The 21,341-nt window shown below is 42.3% G+C and overlaps 2 protein-coding genes across 5 annotated transcripts in view; one reads left to right on the top strand and one right to left on the bottom strand.

Moving 5' to 3' along the window:
- wdr35 (WD repeat domain 35) overlaps positions 1-9,689 on the top strand; it is a 64,809-nt gene extending 55,120 nt beyond the window's left edge. For 2 of the 4 annotated variants that reach the window (XM_034195442.1, XM_034195441.1), the window contains 4 exons: positions 2,549-2,689; positions 2,822-2,978; positions 4,183-4,420; positions 9,500-9,686. In XM_034195442.1, the coding sequence (XP_034051333.1) occupies positions 2,549-2,689; positions 2,822-2,978; positions 4,183-4,420; positions 9,500-9,650 (687 nt within the window). In that variant the 3' untranslated portion in view covers positions 9,651-9,686. Of the gene's footprint in view, positions 1-2,548; positions 2,690-2,821; positions 2,979-4,182; positions 4,421-9,499 lie in introns of all 4 variants that reach the window. The other 2 variants (XM_034195443.1, XM_034195444.1) reach the window with 2 other exon arrangements.
- A 6,590-nt stretch (positions 9,690-16,279) lies between these two features.
- On the bottom strand, positions 16,280-19,935 carry LOC117501047 (homeodomain-interacting protein kinase 2-like). The gene is made up of 8 exons (XM_034159849.1): positions 19,687-19,935; positions 19,403-19,594; positions 19,112-19,284; positions 18,868-18,991; positions 18,595-18,714; positions 18,423-18,509; positions 16,353-16,580; positions 16,280-16,297 (listed from the first exon to the last, which is right to left on the bottom strand). The coding sequence occupies exons 1-8, from the start codon at positions 19,816-19,818 to the stop codon at positions 16,280-16,282; spliced, it is 1,074 nt and encodes a 357-aa protein (XP_034015740.1). The 5' UTR covers positions 19,819-19,935.
- Between the last annotated feature and the right edge of the window lie 1,406 nt (positions 19,936-21,341).

The following is a 21,341-nucleotide window of genomic DNA, read 5'->3' as shown; positions in this document are numbered from 1 at the left end:
AACGTCAGCAAGATCGTGGTACTCCACCGGCACCGCCGTCAGATTGGGGGGAACTATAACCTCCTCATTAGCACTTAAACCGGGAGGAACCGAGGATCCTAAACACTCCCGGTGGCAGGTTTCACTCCACTGAGCCACAACCCCAGACGGCCAATCAATCCGGAGATTGTGTTTTACCATCCACGGGAAGCCCAAAATCACGCGGGAAGTAGAAGGAGTCACATAAAACTCTATCTCTTCCCGATGATTCCCAGACACCACCAGAACTACTGGTTGTGTCTTGTGTGTGATTAAAGGGAGAAGAGTGCCATCTAGTGCCCGTACCTTCAAAGGTGAAGGAAGCGCCACCAGAGGGAGCCCTACCTCCCTTTCCCATCTGCTGTCCAGCAGATTGCCTTCTGACCCCGTGTCCACCAGTGCTGGGGCTTGAAGGGTTAAATCCCCACTCAGGATCGTGACTGGGAGACGTGTGGAAATACGTGTACGTCCCACGTGAATGTCTGGACCCGCCCTTAACCCAGTCTCTAAGGGCGGGCGTTCGTGTTTAACCGTTTGGGGCAGTCTCTCTGCTGATGCTCATTTGAGCCACAGAAAAAGCACTCCCCGCGGGCCATTCTCCTCTGTCTGTAAGATGATCTTAATCTGGCCCTGCTCGTGTCTATAGCATCGTCAGCAGGGGAGCTGTTGCCACACGGAGCGCAGAGGCTGTGGAGCGTGGGGAGGGCGGAACCTTGGCGTTCCGCTAATCGATTGTCCAAACGTATAACTACATCGATTAGACCATCCAAATCCCGTGGCTCATCCTTAGCCACCAGGTGCTCCTTCAGGACCGACGACAGTCCGTTTATGAAGACGGCGCGGAGCGCAGCCGTATTCCAACCGGACCTCGCAGCCGCAATGCGGAAGTCGACTGCATACTCAGCTGCGCTCCGACGTCCCTGTCTCATAGACAGCAGCACTGTCAAAGCGGTTTTGCCTCTGTTAGGGTGATCAAAAACCGTTCTGAACTCCCTCACAAACCCAGTGTAAGTGGTAAGGAGCCGTGTTTTGCTCCCAAAGTGCTGTAGCCCAAGCGCGTGCCTCACCTCGAAGCAAATTAATGACATAAGCCACCCTTTGCACATCTAAAGTGTACATTACGGGACGCTGTGCAAAGACGAGCGAACACTGCATTAAGAAGTCAGCGCACGTCTCCACACAACCTCCGTACGGCTCCGGGGGACTTATGTAAGCTTCAGGGGATGGTGGGGTGTTCGTTGGACGACCAGTGGAACATCTATATTCGGCACCGGGTCAACAGGAGGAGAAGCTGCAGCCGCGCCCTGAGCGCACGCTTCCACCTGCGCGGTGAGAGCCTCCATCCTACAGTTGAGGATGACATTTTGCTCGGTCATTAAATCCAACCGAGCAGTAAAGGCGGAGAGGATTTGCTGCAACTCACCGATCACACCCCCTGCAGATGCCTGTGCACCCTGCTCTTCCATTGGCTGTCCAACAGATGGTTGACGCCCCTCGGGATCCATGACGTTGGCCGAGATATCCTGTTGTGAAAGTGTAATGACACGGACCCACAACAGGGGGCGTAAAGAACGGACAATAGATGAGCCAAAAATACAACACTTTACCGTTGTGAAGTGTGCACAACGAAATACAAATACAGAATTTGGACAGAGTCAAATGTACTAAGGTGACGTGTGGGCAGGCTCGAGGATAGAAGACGTCCGTCCAGAGAAGAGCCGAGTCCCACACGATTTCCACTGCCACCGAACCCGGAGAATACTGGAGCCGCCAAGTTCCGAGTCCCCAGGTGGCCACCGTCTCCGGCTGTCGGATCTGGTACTGCTGGCAGGAAGCAGAAACAGTTATGTGTGGGTGTGTGTACACCCAGCAATACACTCAGCGACAGTTCCTCAATGGTGGGTAAAACACCTCCACCTCCGAAACAGGAACACGGTAAGAAATAACAGTAGCACCTACTACTTAACAGAGTACAGCTGAGAAAATACCTCGAAGGCAAACGATATCTCGGCAGCGGGGTGGAGATGTCGTCCGGCTTTTATGGAGTGGTTGATGAGTTGATGATAGGTGACAGCTGTCAGGAGTTAATGAGTGACAGCTGTCACTCCTGGCTCCTGTGAGGCGGCAGCGCCCTCTCATGCCTGAAGCCCGCACTCCAGGCAGGGCACCCTCTGTTGGTGGGCCAGCAGTACCTCCTCTTCAGCGGCCCACACATTATTTAAGGCTTTATTTGGGCGTGAGAAGCCAAACATTTTGCTGAGACCCAGTGTAAAAAAAAAAGTTGGGTTTTTTTAAACAATACTGTAGTAGTTCCAAGAAATCTGTCATTCTGATTGTACTGTCATTGTTCCAAGCAATTCAATAATTGCTTGGAACAATGACAGTAATTTATCAATTTTCTCTGTTTAAGTGAAATGGTGAAATTCACGCATTTTCCTTTCAATGCATGTGTTGTATTTGAAATTGTAGCACATCACATGGATTAATGTAGTGGTTGTGGGCAAATGTTAGTTGTTGCTTTGGTTTTTAGATCGCAGAGGAAGAGGCTAAAAAAGGGACTCGACCACTGAGGGTGAAGAAGTTGTACGTGCTGGCAGCGCTCCTCGTGGAAAATTACCACACGCAAGTGAAGATTTCACAGCAGAGCAGAGCCAAGGGAAAAAAGTCTGAGGTAGAAAATACAAGCTTTGGAGTGTGAATATTTATGGACTCTATAAAATAGAGTCTTGATTGAAATGTGTCAGACTGTACGTGGAAATAATTTGTGCTGATGCGTGTTTATTCTTGTTTGTGTTGGATTAAGGTGACGTTTGCACTTACTGGGCTACTTGAGGAAGATTTGACATCGTCAGACAATCGTATTGTGGACAATGCCTGGCGTGGAGCGGAGGCTTATCACTTCTTCCTGCTCGCTCAAAGGCAGTTGTATGAAGGCTACATGGACAACGCCATGCACACAGGTACATAGAGACGGAACCTGTTCTGAGTCCCTTATGCTACTCGGAAATTGAGGAGAACGCCACAGCATGCTGTAGAAATCCTCAGTGCATGCCAGGGCCTTACAAGGTGCACTCTGTAGTTGTGCACACACGCCATGATCTCTGTGGTTGCAGTGAAGTATGGAGCTGCACCTGAGAAACGCAGAAGAGTCTCCTAGGCTGCATTTTCACTGGTTTGCCGTGTAATTTGCCCAAAAACTTAGAGAATGTGCTACGTTTTTGACGGGGACATACAAGGGCTGTCCCCGAATGTAGGATTATTTTGTCATATGCGTCATATTTTAACCCTTTAGTGCCCGCCTTCAAACAAGACTGCGCTACCCAGTCAGGCCTGGATCCATCTCGTGTTTTCTTTTTCTAGCAGAAAAGCACTGAGGAGTACTTCCTTCCAGTTTTTTTCATATAAAAGAAGCACACCTACCATTTGTTTCTATAACAACAATAAACGGCTGATAAAAGCAGTCGCCCTCAACCAAAATACAGAACAGTCTGTCCGATCTACTGCCATAAATGAACTTTGTTTTTCTAATCTATTGTGATAGATTTCATGTGACATGCCAGCTGACAGAGACGGCAAATACAAGCTGCTTGTGACTCGTTTTAGCCCATCTGATTGGTTGTCTGAAAATGTGATTCAGAGTGACAGCACAAAAACGGGGCGCTGACACAAATACCGTGGAGGAAAAGCTGTGACCGGCTCCTCCTCCTCCTTGTAGATGTGCTCGTTATTTACGTAGTCCGACCACAGTTCTCCAAAGCTTTACCATTGATTGTTGGTGGTAAAACAAAAATAAAACTACACAACTGTTTTTCCATATTAAAGAATACCCAAAGTCTCGGATCACTCAGTTTCAGCATCACTAACCTCCACACCATCAACTGCTTGGGTGCAAACACTACATCTGGGTATAAGCAAAATTTAATGTGCATATTTATTGTAGATTATTCCTGTACTTTCCTTTCTTGCTTCCTTTCTCCAGTAGACTTGTAATATCAGTTTGATGCTATTTTGTTTTGGCCTTGATGAGCTCATTGACTAACTAGAAGCAGTCTTGGAGTGCCCAGCATTAGCCGTTGGTCCCTCTGCTTCTTCTGCAGTCAGCTTATTCACATCAAAGTGAAAGAGAAGTCTTAACTCTTCCACTGTTTCACCTCATGCTTAAAGCTTTCCACCTCCGTGAGTACGAGGACATCATCCCAGCCGTGGAGATCTACTCCCTGCTCGCCATTTGCTCTTCGGCCAACTTGGCTTTCGGCACATGTTCGGCAGCTTTCATCAGGCTGGAGTCCTTGGAGAGCCTGAAGCCTGAACAGCAGCAGCTTTATGAGAATCTCGCCCTGGAAATCTTCACCAAGCACCGCCCGAAGGACAGCCGTGTGTTTGAGCTGGACACGTCAGAGGGGTGAGTGGTATGAGTGTCTTACAGTGAGCTTGCTCACAGAGGGGAAAATTCTCCACACTCTGTTATTCTGGGAGCAGCTAGAGATTGTCCCAGCCATATCAGGTTTATGCCTTCCTCCCTGTGAGGTGGTGGTGGTGCAAACCACTGCAGAGCCACGCTGCCCTCAATGTACACGTCCTACTAATGTACAGATTTCATGAAATACATGCTTTATTTCATAAGATTAGTTTGTGTCATTAAACTTGGAGCAGGGTTGGTGGCCAAATGGTTACAGGGCTTGACATAAACCAATTTGCCCCACTGGCCCACAGGGCGTGAGAGTTCATGATATTCCACCTTGAAATCCTGCAAATCAAACTGCCTATATAATATAAACCAATCCAGAAAAAACATAAAATAGTCTATGGACCATGAAGTTAAAAAAAAAAATAGAATTTATCAGAGGGCATTCTCAAGTGTAAAAAAATAAAGTGACTCATAAAATTTAGAGGACATTTTTTAAGCAACCCTCAGAGTTGACTAACAGTCAGAAATGTAAAATACAGATGTAGGTCCATATCAAAACTAAAAAGTATGCCTTGTCTGGATTGGAGTTATAGATCTAAAAATTGAAAAAAAAATATGCTTGGCTCCTTTGCTAATGTTGTCACCGTGGGGTTTCCACAAAGGCAAGGTGGTTAGACTTTTAAACTAGCTTCGAAACAGCCAGAGTCTCCCAGGACCAAGCACATACTTTACTTACTTGTCAGCATACGACAGATAGGCCCTGCAGATTTGGCAGAAAACCTCATTCTTCTCTTGGTAATGACCAAGCCACGGCCATTTCTGTGGCCACGTCGAGACAAAACCTCTCTTCCTCTTGTTTCTTTCATATAGCCTGTCTCTCTCCCATAACTCATCATCTCTAAGCTTCCTCTTCTGGCCAATTCTTTTAGCAAAACTCTTTCCTGGTTGTTGTCCGGGTTTGGTTATAATTTAAACATATTTTAATTCGAATTTCAAAGCATTCTGTTAGATTTACGTCTTGTTCATTTTCGTTTCTTGTAGCTTCCCGCGCATTTAAAGACGCTAACGAACATTGCTGAAGATCGGTGGCAGAAACGGCCAAACACATGCTCCACGCATTGAAAGCATACATTTCAATATGCGCGAGATTCTGCGGGAGCATGGAGAGTAGTTAGGGATGGGTATTGATAAGATTTTATCAAAATCGATACCATTATCGATCCGATTCCTTATCGATTCCCTTATCGATACGCTTGTGAATTTTCTGTGTCCTAAAAGTAGGCTTTAAAGGTTTTCTATGTCAACAACATTTTATTGAGTCTTAAAGTAAATAGATATGAAATTGGTCACTGGATCCTTAAACTCTGGACCTAAATAAACTCTACCTGGTGGATCCTTGATCTCTGAATATAAATAGAAATAAACAAAATCTGTAGTTTTTGTTAAAAGCATTTCCTTTCAGACATTAATGGCTTGAATGTCTCTGACCTGAGCTCTTGCAGCCGGCTGTGCTTCCCGTCATCATCAGTTTAATTCATGAAGAATGCAGGACCTCTCAGTTTGGGAAGAAAAAAACATTTTAGTCGATTGTAATTTATTTTCTGCTTGACAGCGTTTGGAAAGAGGTGTCATTTTATTTAAAGCGGCAATTCGTTTTGAAGTTATTAATTCCGACCGGACTCTGTCTTGGCAGAGCCGCGCAGTGTTTGGAGCTGTGTCAACAGAACGGAGGACGATTCTCGTTTCTTGACTGCAACAAGACAAGATCCCACTTAGCGACTTTAATTTGCACAAAAGTAACTCTCAGTCACGAGAGGAGTTAAGAAGCGGACTTGCCGCTTCTGAAGTTATTACTATTATTGCTGTTGTTGTTGCTATTATTAATATATCAATTTAAAGATATTACAGTTTTTAATACATTAGACATGCTAACACATTAGCATCTGTCCCGTTTTTAAGTTATAAAATACATCTATTAACTGTTTCAGAAGACCATAACAGGTCGGTTTAACATAAAAGGGTATATATTACTCACAGACGTATGCTCTTGAGGGTTTTAGCTGGGAAAAATTAAGATAAAGTCCAACGACCCAGCGGATTGAACCATTGCTTCATGCAGAGGACAAAATGTCTGGCAATGGTCAATCTAAATATTGTATGATATACATATTCATTTGGTGCAGCTTCTTTGTGGTACTTTTAAAGTTTAATCTAGTACAATTTTACAATTGCCAGAAGAAGGGTTCATTTTTGGGGGTGTCTGGCAGGGCCAATGCAGCAGAAATTTTGTCTGGCGTTGCTCATTATACATTAAGTACATAATGAAGATTCATACAAACTTGGTTTCATGTGGTACCTTGAATGTTTAACCGAGCCCAAATTTTGGGACCTCTGCAAGGGGGGGTCCTTGCAGAGGACAAAATGTCTGGCAAAGATAAATTTAAATATTGTATAACACACATATTCATTTGGTGCAGCTTTTTTGTGGTACTTTTAAAGTTTAATCTAGCCAAATTTTACCATTGGCAGAAGAAGGGTTCATTTTTGGAGGTGTCTGGCAGGGCCAATGCAGCAGAAACTTTGTCTTGCATTACTCATACATTTAGTACATAATGAAGGTTCATACAAACTTGGTTTCATGTGGTACCTTGACTGTTTAACCGAGCCCAAATTTTGGGACCTTTTAGGGGTGTGTGGCACCCCCCTTGCAGAGGACAAAATGTCTGGCAAGGGCTGTTTCAACGACTGTGTACTATGCCGGTTCAGACTACATTGGTATTTTGTGGTACCTCCTTCATTTGATCCAGCACATTTTTTGACCCCTTATTTGGGGTCCCAGGGGTCAGACGCAGCAGGGGGTCCCCGGCAGACATTAATTTCTGCATGTCATAAAACACAAAGTACAAGATCCTGACCTCAGATATTGGTACCTCGTTCGTTTGACCTAAATCCTCTGGGCTGCCGGTCTATGTGCATGCGTCCTTTCGGACCACAGCAGCTCGTCTGAGTCTGACTCAGCACACCCAAAGCAATTAAATTGAATAATGGGATTATTAACCACCAGATGACAAAGTAAAACCTTTTAAATCATTTTAAACTCAGTTTTAACCAGAAAATGAGGTGAATCGATTTGGTGAATCGTTATTGACGCTCTGAACTGACGTCGGCTCAGCAGCTGCTGTAACTGGAGTGAAGTTTTAAGCAAGAAACCAGGTGATAATCAGTGAATTGTTGGTGACGCTCAGAAATTACTCTGCTGAGCTCTGAAATGACGCATGCGCAGTGAAGGCAGGGCGACTGATTTTTAAAGGGGACCGTTCGGTTGGCGACACCGGATTAGCCAATATTACTGGCAACAGCTGATAAACAACACATTACACTGTATTTCACTCATAAAAATACTGTAGCTACATGTCCACAGACAGCAGTCAGATTTATTACATTTGGCACCAAAAAGACAGAAGTCTTTAAAAAACTAAAAACGACAGCTTTCACTGCTGTTGATGCTCTGAGTAGCCATCTTGGATTGTGAACTCAAGGTACATCGCACAAGTTCACGAATTGGAATTTTGACTTGAATGCATTCTATTTCAAAATTTAAAGTACCCGGTTCAATAAATAAAAAAAATCTACAGTAGTTAAGTATGCTAAGTGCTAGTTCACTTGGAATTGATATCTAGTCAGTTGTGACTATATTATTATTTGAAGCACAACAAAAGGACTTTTAATCATTATAATATTGGGCAACAAATGATTTGACCAGTAGATGTCAGTATGACAATGAGCTGCTGTGGTGCCAAAAGAATAATGACGCATTAGTATGACACAAGTATTGAGGCTTTCAGCGAATGGCTTCACTTCAACACCAAATGATATTTAAACTGAACAGTTTAATCTCATACCAAACACTACTGTGTGACTCGTTTTCCTTTGGCCAGCTTCCCTTGTTATGACCAATGAATACGTTGCATTGTGGTTCGCTGTCCCTGACTCCAGTATGTTTTCTTAGCGAGGTGATACAGTTCAAGCTTCAAACATTACATGCTGGTTGTTGACTTTAATATCTGCCCATACATCTGGAGAGATTCTGCTTCCTCAGGATGCTACGATTATGTAAAATCCATGTCTTTTTTATATTTGTTATTTGTTCTAGTGTTGCGGCGCTACACACAATACACACAAACATGTACTATTTTACAGAGAAAAACTTACCAGGTGAAATGATGAATGTATTTCTCTAAAATATTTCTTTCTGGGGCTCTGAATTTTTGTGTTGCGCTGATAAATTCTGCTACCCATATCAGCTGGCAGCAGAATCTGACAGAGACGTTCTGCCAACATTTATGCTGATCAAATAAACGTGCACTAATGTTAAAGCCATGTTACGACAAACAACATAAATGCCGCTGAGCAACGAGGGAAACTGAATTATATCTGCTTGACCGGGCTGAAGTACTTTGGGCAAAGCTCAGCGTCAAGGCCAGCCGAGACCGAGGCGCCAGAATATTTGACTGAGACGGCTGCATCACATTTCTCTATGCAGAGAGGAGAAGAGAAGGCATGTGGTTTGATTTTTGGATTATTTTCACATTTGTGACTCTTTCTGTATAAAAAAAATCTGAAAATACCAACAAAACAAGTATCAAAAATCAACACAGTTTGGTTTAGCTCATATGATACACTTTGAACACAGTAACGTTTGGAGCTGTTGGAGCGTTTGGGTGGCGAGATGGCGCCTGTCTTGACTAGACGGTCTGTTTACAGTACTGTTCTCTGTGATTCAAGAGTGCCTCCTTGTGGCATGAAATGGGACAATCATTCAAACCATGTCACTGTCAGCAAATCCTGAAAATAAATAAATAAAATATGTGTAGAAATCCCAATCAGTTCGACATCATCCCTTAAATCTATTGATTTATGAAACAAGTGTTCATATTTACTATATATGATATCGTTCCACACGGCTGATCCAACAGTCTGTCAGTCATCTTTACCAGCTTGTTTGCTTTAAAACTCATCATTCTACTCAGTAATGTGACTTGAACTGACTGTATGTATTTTTTTCCTTTTCAGGCCTGAAGGGAAGTTACCCACGAGCATTGTGACGGGTTTGTCCATCCAAGAGTACCAGTTCTGGATGTGCAGTGTGTGTAAACACTGCGCCCTGGAGCAGGAAATCAGCAAATATCACTTCTGCCCGTTATGTCACACCTCTGTGGCCTGAAGCTCCGGAATTCACAAATACTGTATCAGCAGTTGCTGTTGTAGATGGTGTGTTTTGTGTTTTTTTTTTACCTTTTAATGTAGTTCATAGGAAGCATTTTTAGCCATGATCAACATAGCACAGTTAAGTTTTCAAGAAATGAGATTATTTTACTTCAGTAATTCTTGTTGCACATCATTTAAGTGTGTATACTTTTGTGCAGACGTGTAAAAATAAAAACACCTGAATTCTGCAGATTTTGAAACTTCAGTTTTTTGTTGTAAATATTTTTGACATAAACTGTGATTTTATTTTTATTTAATTTGGGCAGCACAGTGGCTTAGTGGTTATTGTTGCCACACAGGAAGAAGCTTGTGGGTTCACTTCCCACCTTTGGCCTTTCTGTGTGGAGTTTGCATGTTATCCCCGTGTTTGTGTGGGTTCCCTCCGATTGCTCCGGCTTCCTACCGCATCCAAAGACACACAGGTTAGGTGGCCTCATGTACAAAGATTTGTGTGAATCAAGTTAAGCCCGACTGTGCAAAAATCAGTGCAGTTACACAATGGCCCACTCCCACTTCTGTTAAACAACTTCAACCATTGCTAAGTTTGTGAATTTTTACTGTCGGTTTATCAGAAACTTCAGTCAGGTTGTCGCACCCCTCACCAAGCTCACATTGTCCGAAGTCCCCTTCACCTGGTCCACTGATGCTGAAACCGCCTTTACAACACTTAAACACCGTTTCCCTCAGTACCTTTCCCCATCCAGCCAGACCAGACCTGGACCGCCAGTTGGTTGTGGAGATCGATGCCTCTGACATCGGGGTCGGGGCCTTCCTGTCCCAGCGAGCAGAGGGGGATCAATCAATCAATCAATTAATCAATTTTTTTATATAGCGCCAAATCACAACAAACAGTTGCCCCAAGGCGCTTTATATTGTAAGGCAAGGCCATACAATAATTATGTAAAACCCCAACGGTCAAAACGACCCCCTGTGAGCAAGCACTTGGCTACAGTGGGAAGGAAAAACTCCCTTTTAACAGGAAGAAACCTCCAGCAGAACCAGGCTCAGGGAGGGGCAGTCTTCTGCTGGGACTGGTTGGGGCTGAGGGAGAGAACCAGGAAAAAGACATGCTGTGGAGGGGAGCAGAGATCGATCACTAATGATTAAATGCAGAGTGGTGCATACAGAGCAAAAAGAGAAAGAAACAGTGCATCATGGGAACCCCCCAGCAGTCTACGTCTATAGCAGCATAACTAAGGGATGGTTCAGGGTCACCTGATCCAGCCCTAACTATAAGCTTTAGCAAAAAGGAAAGTTTTAAGCCTAATCTTAAAAGTAGAGAGGGTGTCTGTCTCCCTGATCTGAATTGGGAGCTGGTTCCACAGGAGAGGAGCCTGAAAGCTGAAGGCTCTGCCTCCCATTCTACTCTTACAAACCTGATAATAATGAATTACAATAGTCCAGCCTAGAGGAAATAAATGCATGAATTAGTTTTTCAGCATCACTCTGAGACAAGACCTTTCTGATTTTAGAGATATTGCGTAAATGCAAAAAAGCAGTCCTACATATTTGTTTAATATGCGCTTTGAATGACATATCCTGATCAAAAATGACTCCAAGATTTCTCACAGTATTACTAGAGGTCAGGGTAATGCCATCCAGAGTAAGGATCTGGTTAGACACCATGTTTCTAAGATTTGTGGGGCCAAGTACAATAACTTCAGTTTTATCTGAGTTTAAAAGCAGGAAATTAGAGGTCATCCATGTCTTTATGTCTGTAAGACAATCCTGCAGTTTAGCTAATTGGTGTGTGTCCTCTGGCTTCATGGATAGATAAAGCTGGGTATCATCTGCGTAACAATGAAAATTTAAGCAATACCGTCTAATAATACTGCCTAAGGGAAGCATGTATAAAGTGAATAAAATTGGTCCTAGCACAGAACCTTGTGGAACTCCATAATTAACTTTAGTCTGTGAAGAAGATTCCCCATTTACATGAACAAATTGTAATCTATTAGACAAATATGATTCAAACCACCGCAGCGCAGTGCCTTTAATACCTATGGCATGCTCTAATCTCTGTAATAAAATGTTATGGTCAACAGTATCAAAAGCAGCACTGAGGTCTAACAGAACAAGCACAGAGATGAGTCCACTGTCCGAGGCCATAAGATCATTTGTAACCTTCACTAATGCTGTTTCTGTACTATGATGAATTCTAAAACCTGACTGAAACTCTTCAAATAGACCATTCCTCTGCAGATGATCAGTTAGCTGTTTTACAACTACCCTTTCAAGAATTTTTGAGAGAAAAGGAAGGTTGGAGATTGGCCTATAATTAGCTAAGATAGCTGGGTCAAGTGATGGCTTTTTAAGTAATGGTTTAATTACTGCCACCTTAAAAGCCTGTGGTACATAGCCAACTAACAAAGATAGATTGATCATATTTAAGATCGAAGCATTAAATAATGGTAGGGCTTCCTTGAGCAGCCTGGTAGGAATGGGGTCTAATAAACATGTTGATGGTTTGGATGAAGTAACTAATGAAAATAACTCAGAACAATCGGAGAGAAAGAGTCTAACCAAATACCGGCATCACTGAAAGCAGCCAAAGATAACGATACGTCTGAGATGGTTATGAGTAATTTTTTCTCTAATAGTTAAAATTTTGTTAGCAAAGAAAGTCATGAAGTCATTACTAGTTAAAGTTAATGGAATACTCAGCTCAATAGAGCTCTGACTCTTTGTCAGCCTGGCTACAGTGCTGAAAAGAAATCTGGGGTTGTTCTTATTTTCTTCAATTAGTGATGAGTAAAAAGATGGCCTAGCTTTACGGAGGGCTTTTTTTATAGAGCAACAGACTCTTTTTCCAGGCTAAGTGAAGATCTTCTAAATTAGTGAGACGCCATTTCCTCTCCAACTTACGGGTTATCTGCTTTAAGCTAGGAGTTTGTGAGTTATACCACGAAGTCAGGCACTTCTGATTTAAAGCTCTCTTTTTTAGAGGAGCTACAGCATCCAAAGTTGTCTTCAATGAGGATGTAAAACTATTGACGAGATACTCTAACTCCCTTACAGAGTTTAGGTAGCTACTCTGCACTGTTGGTATATGGCATTAGAGAACATAAAGAAGGAATCATATCCTTAAACCTAGTTACAGCGCTTTCTGAAAGACTTCTAGTGTAATGAAACTTATTCCCCACTGCTGGGTAGTCCATCAGAGTAAATGTAAATGTTATTAAGAAATGATCAGACAGAAGGGAGTTTTCAGGGAATACTGTTAAGTCTTCTATTTCCATACCATAAGTCAGAACAAGATCTAAGATATGATTAAAGTGGTGGGTGGACTCATTTACTTTTTGAGCAAAGCCGATAGAGTCTAATAATAGATTAAATGCAGTGTTGAGGCTGTCATTCTCAGCATCTGTGTGGATGTTAAAATCGCCCACTATAATTATCTTATCTGAGCTAAGCACTAAGTCAGACAAAAGGTCTGAAAATTCACAGAGAAACTCACAGTAACGACCAGGTGGACGATAGATAATAACAAATAAAACTGTTTTTTGGGACTTCCAATTTGGATGGACAAGACTAAGAGTCAAGCTTTCAAATGAATTAAAGCTCTGTCTGGGTTTTTGATTAATTAATAAGCTGGAATGGAAGATTGCTGCTAATCCTCCGCCCCGGCCCGTGCTACGAGCATTCATACATAGGATGGGATCACCATCTCCATCCTATGTACTTCTCCCAGCATCTATCTCCTGCAGAACGGAACTACGATGTGGATAACTGGGAACTCCTGGTGGTCAAGGAAGCTCTGAATGAATGGAGACATTGGCTGGAAGGTGCTGCCGTCCCTCATTGTACAGTGCCTTGTAAAATTATTCAGCCACTTGGTATTTCACAAATTTTAATTTGTTTAAGCCATTTCAAATACAAAAAATCAGGCTTCTCAATATATATATATATAAAAAAAAATCTAAAATTATCTTCCTTAAAGCCAAACTCAAAGTAAATCTCTAAAACTTGATAGAAATTAATTTCAAATATAAAAGCCAAGATGATGAGTTGCATAAGTAATTGGCCCCTTTGGTATAATACATGCAAATAATCAGTTTTATTGCCAGTTTTCTTCAGATAAGCCAGGAGATGGATCCATGAACATTTCCAAGTCACTGAATATGTCTTGAACTTTATTTACACCAGTTATGAAGAAATACAAACATTTTTGGCATTTTTTGTATGGAGTAGACAGTTCTCAAAAGCTGAGTGACTGTGCAAGGAGAAGAAGAGTGAGGAAAGGCACCCAGACAACCCAGAAGAAGTTGTTTTGCATTTTGTGTCACCAGTTATACAGCTTCATGATGAAGAGGTATCTTAACTCTCTACCTTTTTCTTCATTCTTTCTCACCTTCATCAAGAAGTCGTTAGCTTCACGGCTAATCTTCTGCCGCGGCTACAAACAACCTTAATAAATACCTATTCACAGAATCGGCAGCACTTGGGAAGCTGAGTGTGGAATCGGAGTGTTTTGGTTTGCGATTGTCCTGGATCAAGACTTCCTGGACTTGGAAGTCTGGAATCTGGAAGATGGTGAAAGTGTTGAACTTGTAGAGATATTCACTTTTCTTGGCAGTGACCTTCATGTGTTTGGGTCCTTGGCCTTTGAGATTGCGAGACACCTGGGAAGAGCTTATGGAGGCATGAGATCAGTAAAAACCAGGCATTTGATGATTACATGGTGCATCATCTGAGTTGTTTAAGGTGCAACACTGAATGAGTTATGTATTCACTAAGTTACACACAAAACAAAAATGGTGCTAAACGGCACAAAAAGTGTTTTGGGGTTTTTTTGTTTTTGTTTTTGGTTTTTTTGCTTGTTCGACTTTTCTTGCTATGGGTTAGGGGTGGGGTATGATCATAGGGCAGTGGTGTCCAAAGTCTTCTAGAAAAGGCCAAGAGGGAGCAGGTTTTCTGTGCAGACACCGACTCCAGCAGGTGATTTTACTGATGAACATCACTTTGAGCAGATGTCATGAGTTCATCTGGAGTTGAGTCAGTAGCTGCAAAGAAAACCTGCTCCCTCTTGGCCTTTTCTGGAACACTTTGGACACCACTGTACAGGGGAACCATTTTTAATGCTATTTAGCCCCATTTTTGTTACAACTGCTTATTGTGTTTTGGGTGTGAATTAAACCATTCAATCTCTTGAAGAACAGTGTGCTCTAGAACCTGGTGTATTGATCTTTAGACTTGCATTATGCTTCACAACTAGCTATGATCATGACAAAGGTTCAACATAAGATCACTTTGATAGACTGGCGCCCCCTGCTGTAGACTTGTTCCCTGTGTGTTGGGTCTGCATTATTAGTGTGCATGTCTCCTCTCCAGGGAGTCTTCATGCAGTGACTCAAGGTGAACATCAGTGAAGTGTTTGTTGCCTGGATTCACCTGAAAGCCTTGAGAGTGTTTGTGGAGTCAGTCCTCTGGTCAGTACTGAGGACATTTTAGTTCCTTTTGAATATTCATTGTTTAATAAAAATACTTTTTTTTTTTTTTTTAATTCTTCAAACTGCATTCCCTATGTGTGGCTTATAATGACGTTCCTCCATCAGGTACGGGTTGCTGGTGGATATTCAGGCAATTCTGCAGACGGACAAGAAATGTACAAAAAAACAGAGAGGAACTTGCCCTGTTTATGCACCTGGAACCAACTGACACTGCTGGAAAGATTGATGGAAGAAATCATACCAGTCCTTAAGGGGTTGTGCCATAGCTGACACCCCCCCCCCCCCCCACACACACACACTCCTTTAAACCTGCCACTGCTGACCAATTCTGAATGGTATCCATCAGTATTGTTGGCCATGGTTTGCAGTTTGCACATCAAAGTGATCCTTTTTTTTTTTTACCTCCTCCAATTCTACCAGGGTATGAAACCTTTTGAGCACAACTGTATATCAGATTTCTAGAGTGCCATTTTATTCATAACAAGCTGGACTGTGGCTGTTTTTGTTTCTTCATTGTCAGAAATCCCTTTGGATCAGAATGACAGTAAATGTTATGCAGCACTGTCAGAACTGATCCCATGACCTTCTTGCTGTGAGGCAACAGTGCTAACCGCTAATCCACCGTGCTGCCCAACAACAACACCGTGGGCAGTATGAAAAAAATCTTCACACATCAAAGCATCACAGCATTTTGAATTTTAAAGTCTTTACTTATAAATACAAAATCAGATTCAGATTTCATTTGTCATTATCACTGTACATGACACCAGAAAAAAATATTGTGCATGACAGTGAAATTAAAAACAATCTCTTTAAAGCACCATTAAACTAAAACTAACTAAAACAAATAACTAAATAAATCATAATACAATGTACATATTTATTGATACACACACACGGGGCACACAGACGCTAGGGTCAGCAGAGGCAGAAGATGCTCCTGAGAGCCTGAGTCAGGCGTCTCCTCCAGGTGGTCCTGGTCTCTGCTTGCATCTCTAAAAATCACACAGAAATATTTTGTTAGATTGAATAAAGCAATAAAGATATGAACACTGTGGGAACTGTGGAACATCTGACTCACCAGGCTGGATGGCTTCTACTTCTTCCTCCTGTATGATGGGGGTGAGGTCCTCAATCAGGTCCAGAGTTTCCTCTGCCAAGACAAGAGGTTCATCCACCACAGCTGTCTCCAGACTGTCCTCTTCCACATCCTTCTCCAGACTGTCCTCTTCTACATCCTTCTCCAGACTGTCCTTTTGAACATCCTTCTCCAGACTGTCCTCTTGAACATCCTTCTCCAGACCGTCCTCTTCAATGAAGGGATGTTTAAGAACATCGGCAGGTCTGATCCGCTGTTCACTGTCAAGGTTCATCATGTGTTTCAGAAGGTCCACAAACTCACGACCCTCCTTCTCTGTCGTGTTTGTGTCCATCATCTGGTGAAACAAGAAGTCAGAAAGACATGTCACATGAGCCAAATGCCTGGAGGTCATCAGAAACCCCATAGATCCTGGACAAACCCTCTGTGACATCACCAACAGGTTTTCTTTAAAGGGGTTCTGAAGCTCAAATCATGCAGCTTTTGATGTTTCCGTTTTGGTCATTCTTACTGAACCTCAGACCATTGATGGGTGAAGAGGTGCAGGGGCAGATTCAGGATTTTGTAAAGGTGTGTGTGTGTGTGGGGTGGATTTGTGAATGTGTCCCCCCCCCCCAAAATTGTAACTTTTAGGTGCCATTTCCTGCAATTTGGTACATATTTCACCACAAAATGCAATCACAGAGAAAACTTAATTTATAACGTTTTTTATTCATTTAAACTTGTTGTACGATCTTGAATGTGATGCTGTGATGTTATGATGATGAGTAACAGTACCCGGTTACAGTACCTGGTTGCAGTACCTGGTTGCAGTACCAGGCTGGGATGAATAAAGCCTGAAAATGTTTGCATCTTCGAGTTACAAGCCAAAGCTAATGGGCTAACCTTGGTTTGGGTCTTTTATTAATGCGTATTTTACGGACTGGGTGGTGGGTTTCATGATGGGTGGCTTTGGAGCTGATATTAAAACTTATGACAAGCTTATTGTCTCAGAAACCTGGAAAATCTGTGGCACCAACCTCACCAAGCTGCCCAAACCTGCTAATGGTGCTATTATACAAATGAAATAACGAGAAACCTGGACAGAAATGCCGACACAAAGTTATATGGTCTTTTTTGTGCCATCAACAGCACAACAATCCACATGATCTCAGATATTTAGAATAAAATGCTCTGGACACAGCTGTCAGTCAAAGTGACCACTCTGCTAATTATTCATAAACTGATGAATCGGGAACAAACTATAGAGGCCAAAACTGCTTTAACATGTTATTTTTTCTGCTTGAAAATTGTATATTTAAACATGCAGCTCAATGGACAGTGACTCGCTCACAGAGCCGAATATAAGAACATCATTGCATCCTGCCAAGTGACTTTCTACCAAACGTTGCGTTCAAATATGCACGTAAACATTCAAAGATGCTGCGTAGATGTGAACACGACACAACTCACAATGACCGACACAAAATCTAACTAACAGTAACACCTCAAAACTGACCTGTATTGTGGACCTGTTATGATGTTTAAAGCTTAAAACAATTTTCTCGAGGTAATTATTGATAAAATTTTCATAAAATCGAAGAAAACAGTGTACAACAGTGTTGGTATAGTCGTAATACATGGTATACAACTTCATATTCATGCATTGCACAGTGCATGGCACTCTGCAAAAGACATCAGTTTATTGCCCAAAAGTCACGGAGAAGTTACAAAAATAAACCAGAATACTTACTTATGGAATGAAATGTTCTCTCCCTTCTTCCTCCGATTGTAGCATCGCCAACAGGCACAACTTTCAGGCATTTTCTTGACCGCGATCTATGAGTAACTCATTGAACTGTGGCGAACTGTATTGAATACAATGGTAAACGGGCATTCAAATAATGCGCCGGCTCCGCTGATTTGCCCGGTTCGAACATGGCGGCCACGCCTCCTTGTTGGCATGCATCTCAGCGCTACTGCGCTCTCCAGTTCTTATATACGGCTCTGTGGACTCGCTATAGGAGTCAGCCTCAAGTAATTCAAGGAATTGCATGATTTAGTTTTTTGATTTTGCTTCATTTAACAGGACCAGAGTTTGGGGCTTGGTGGTCACACAGTCAGTGAATTAGACATTGGAGGCACACATTTGTTAAAGGTGGCTGAAGAAATGACGGAGAGGCCTCTAGTGAGCACCTACCTCCATGATGTCCTCCAGACAGGTCAACACAACCTGTCTGGTGTCGGAGAATTTGTGTCCCGTCTCCGTCTTCACCATTGCAGGAGTCTGCAAAGAGACCGTGTTAGAGTTAATACTCAGAAAAAAATGGATGGATGAATGTGATGGATGTGATGGTACGATGTGTTGGTACCTTCAGTGTCCAAGTGTCCTGACCGTTGATACGCTGTCTCTCAAAACAGTGGTTGGTGTGTGGTCCCAACCTGAGGAGGTGGTCTGGGGGCAGACCCTGAGTCTCCACGATGAACTTTATCTGAAGACATCAAACAAAAACATCAAATCTCACTGTACAAACACGGACTTTTCTTTCACAAATTGTTGCCTTTGCAGGAGCAAATGTGTCTGTGTTTACGAAGGCCATGGATTAATAACAAATCCAGGACAATCTGGACAAAAAAGAACTTACCATATCATAGGGATGTTCTCCGGGATACAGGGCCGTTCCAATAGCCAGCTCAGCCACAGACACACCAAGCGCCCACATGTCGATCTCCTCCACGTAGGCCAATCCTAAGTGGACCTCTGGAGCTCTGAGCAAAGAGGAACAGAGCAGCATTACACATCGTCTACCAAAGGATTAATTTTTCCATCAATTTTCAGGGCAGAAACAAACAACTCTGTCAAATGTTCTCTGCAGTATTTGGACTTACTGGTACCAAAAGGTCCCCGCAAAAGATGGAGGCTCTGAGATCTGCTGTGCCAATCCGAAGTCAATCAGCTTGACCTTCAGCGGCTGATTGTGGTCGACCACCATAATATTCTGGGGCTTTATGTCGCAATGAATAACACCCAGGGTCTGCAGGTGGAGCAGTGCGGTGGCCATCTGCAGTCACACAAACATTTATTGTTGTTAAGAGAGATGACGACGCTAAATGTCTTATTTTAGTTCCATATATAATGTGGACATTTTTTTTAAAATCAAAAAACAAAATCTAACTTACTTGCTGCACAACAGCTCGGAGATCACTGACGGGAAGAGGGTCGTAGTTCAGCTCATCCACGTAGTCATGAAGACTCTGGACCAGGAGTTCAAATTTGAGGCAAATAAGGTCTCCGTGTGTGAAAGCATCGTACCACCTGACGATGTTGGCCCTCTCTGGGTCCAGGGCACGCAGGAGTTCAAGATTGGCAAGCTGTGGAAGACGTGAAAAATCATTTATGAAGGTTTACAATTCATGGCTGAAATAAAACTATCTTTGAAAGTAAAGAATGTGACTGTAATTACCTCTTTCTTTGTCTCTCTAATAATACTGGGCTTGTTCTTTGAGATTTTGATGGCCACGTCCTGATGGGTCACTTTGTGTCGACACTTGGCCACCTTCCCAAAGTTGCCCTCACCCAGAAACTCCTGCACCATGTAAAATGACTGGAGCACATCACCTTCCTTGACGGGGAAATCATCTGTGGGGGGACGAGAGGAGCCGTGAGGCAGAGATCAACACAAAACAGTAAAATACAAGAGCAATTGGAGATTTCTGACATCCGCCAATCCGGATCCGGATCACCTCCAATATTCAGTGGAGTCTTCCAAGAGCTAATATTTATCTGTGTTGCAAATTTAGTGACAATTTTGACATAATCTTTAAAAGTCTATATTATGTGAAACTTGATCCAGAATAAGAATCTGGATCCGGATCACCTCCAAAATTTAATGGAGTCTTCCTTGGCCTAATATCTATCTGTGGTGAAAATTTTGTGAAAATCTGTGAAGTAGTTTTGACGTAATCTTGCTAACAGACAAATAAATAAATAAATGCTGATGATTTTATTCCGTCCTTGACAGATGTAATAACATGTTTAACTTCTTCATCATCAGCCTGCACAAAAATAAACAAATAAAAATAAAAAATTAAAGTTTAAGGTCCAGTTTACATTTCAACCATGGGATTATTGGTAATATTCAGAATAACAAGTCAGGAGTTTGAACATTTGTCTCACCAGAACCCATCGTGAACCTGATGCTGCTGCTGAAATGTCAATAAACAAACTTCTTCTCAGTGAAGATCAATATACGTCTTTCCTCTTCGACAAACTGCTGCACACTGATGAACTAACGCCACCTGCTGGCTTTTATGGATTTCAAGGTTTGTGACAGTTGGTAACCCTTAGCAACAACGCTTCTGAGCTTCGACGTCATTTGCGCAGTGATTTAGCAAATGGGCGGGGCTAATATGCATAACGCTGTGGCCCCGCCCACTAACGTGATCGCAGTTTGAAAGACTGTAAAACCCGTAAATGCAGACGGGTTGTTTGTTTGTAAATATTGTAAATCATTTACAAATGATCTGTAACAGGTTAAAATAGCTTTAACGACAAAAGATTTTATTTTGGTTTTATATTGAATTTGTGAACTGCTCCGTTCCTGAGTGCTGCTGGGACAGCCAATCAGAGAGCGGAAAAAAGCGGCAGACAGCGACGGAAAAACACGACGGACGACGGAGAAAACCGAAGAAAAGTTAAACAAAAATGAAGGATTATGCCAACAAACACAAACCAAGCCGTAACTTTTTTTGCCCCAAAGTTTTGGAAGAAGTTTGGTTATATATTTTTTTCACGTTGAAGAAGATTTGGTGAGTTGAAACGTTTTATTTTCGTCCTTCTTCTATTTTTTTTATTTCATTTTATTATTATTTATCCTGAACAACTGTCTGTTGGTGGACAAACTAAGCTAGCATGTTGTAAGTGAATTTATATTTGTTATTTAGTTCATTGTGTAAAGTGAGTTGCTAAGATCAGCGCGACCTGGATCACTCAATGGCCAATATTTCTGAAGCCGTGGAGCTTATATATGAGAACTTATATATATTCTCTTATGTTCTCATATACGAGGGCTGTCAATAAAGTAACGGTCCTTTTTATTTTTTTCAAAAACTATATGGA

This window comes from Thalassophryne amazonica, chromosome 19 (assembly GCF_902500255.1).
Source record: "Thalassophryne amazonica chromosome 19, fThaAma1.1, whole genome shotgun sequence".
In the NCBI taxonomy this organism is placed as follows: Eukaryota; Metazoa; Chordata; class Actinopteri; order Batrachoidiformes; family Batrachoididae; genus Thalassophryne; species Thalassophryne amazonica.
This window is presented reverse-complemented; position numbering and strand designations above follow the sequence as displayed.

Excerpts from the sequence above, each read along its gene's own strand:
- LOC117501047 (XM_034159849.1), bottom strand. The coding sequence starts at position 19,818 with ATGGTGCAGGAGTTTCTGGGTGAGGGCAACTTTGGGAAGGTGGCCAAG. Across the intron at positions 18,992-19,111 it reads GCGGGGACCTTTTGGTACCA|AGCTCCAGAGGTCCACTTAG; the intron begins GTAAGTCCAAAT and ends CTCTTTGCTCAG. Across the intron at positions 18,715-18,867 it reads GAGAACATCCCTATGATATG|ATAAAGTTCATCGTGGAGAC; the intron begins GTAAGTTCTTTT and ends TGATGTCTTCAG.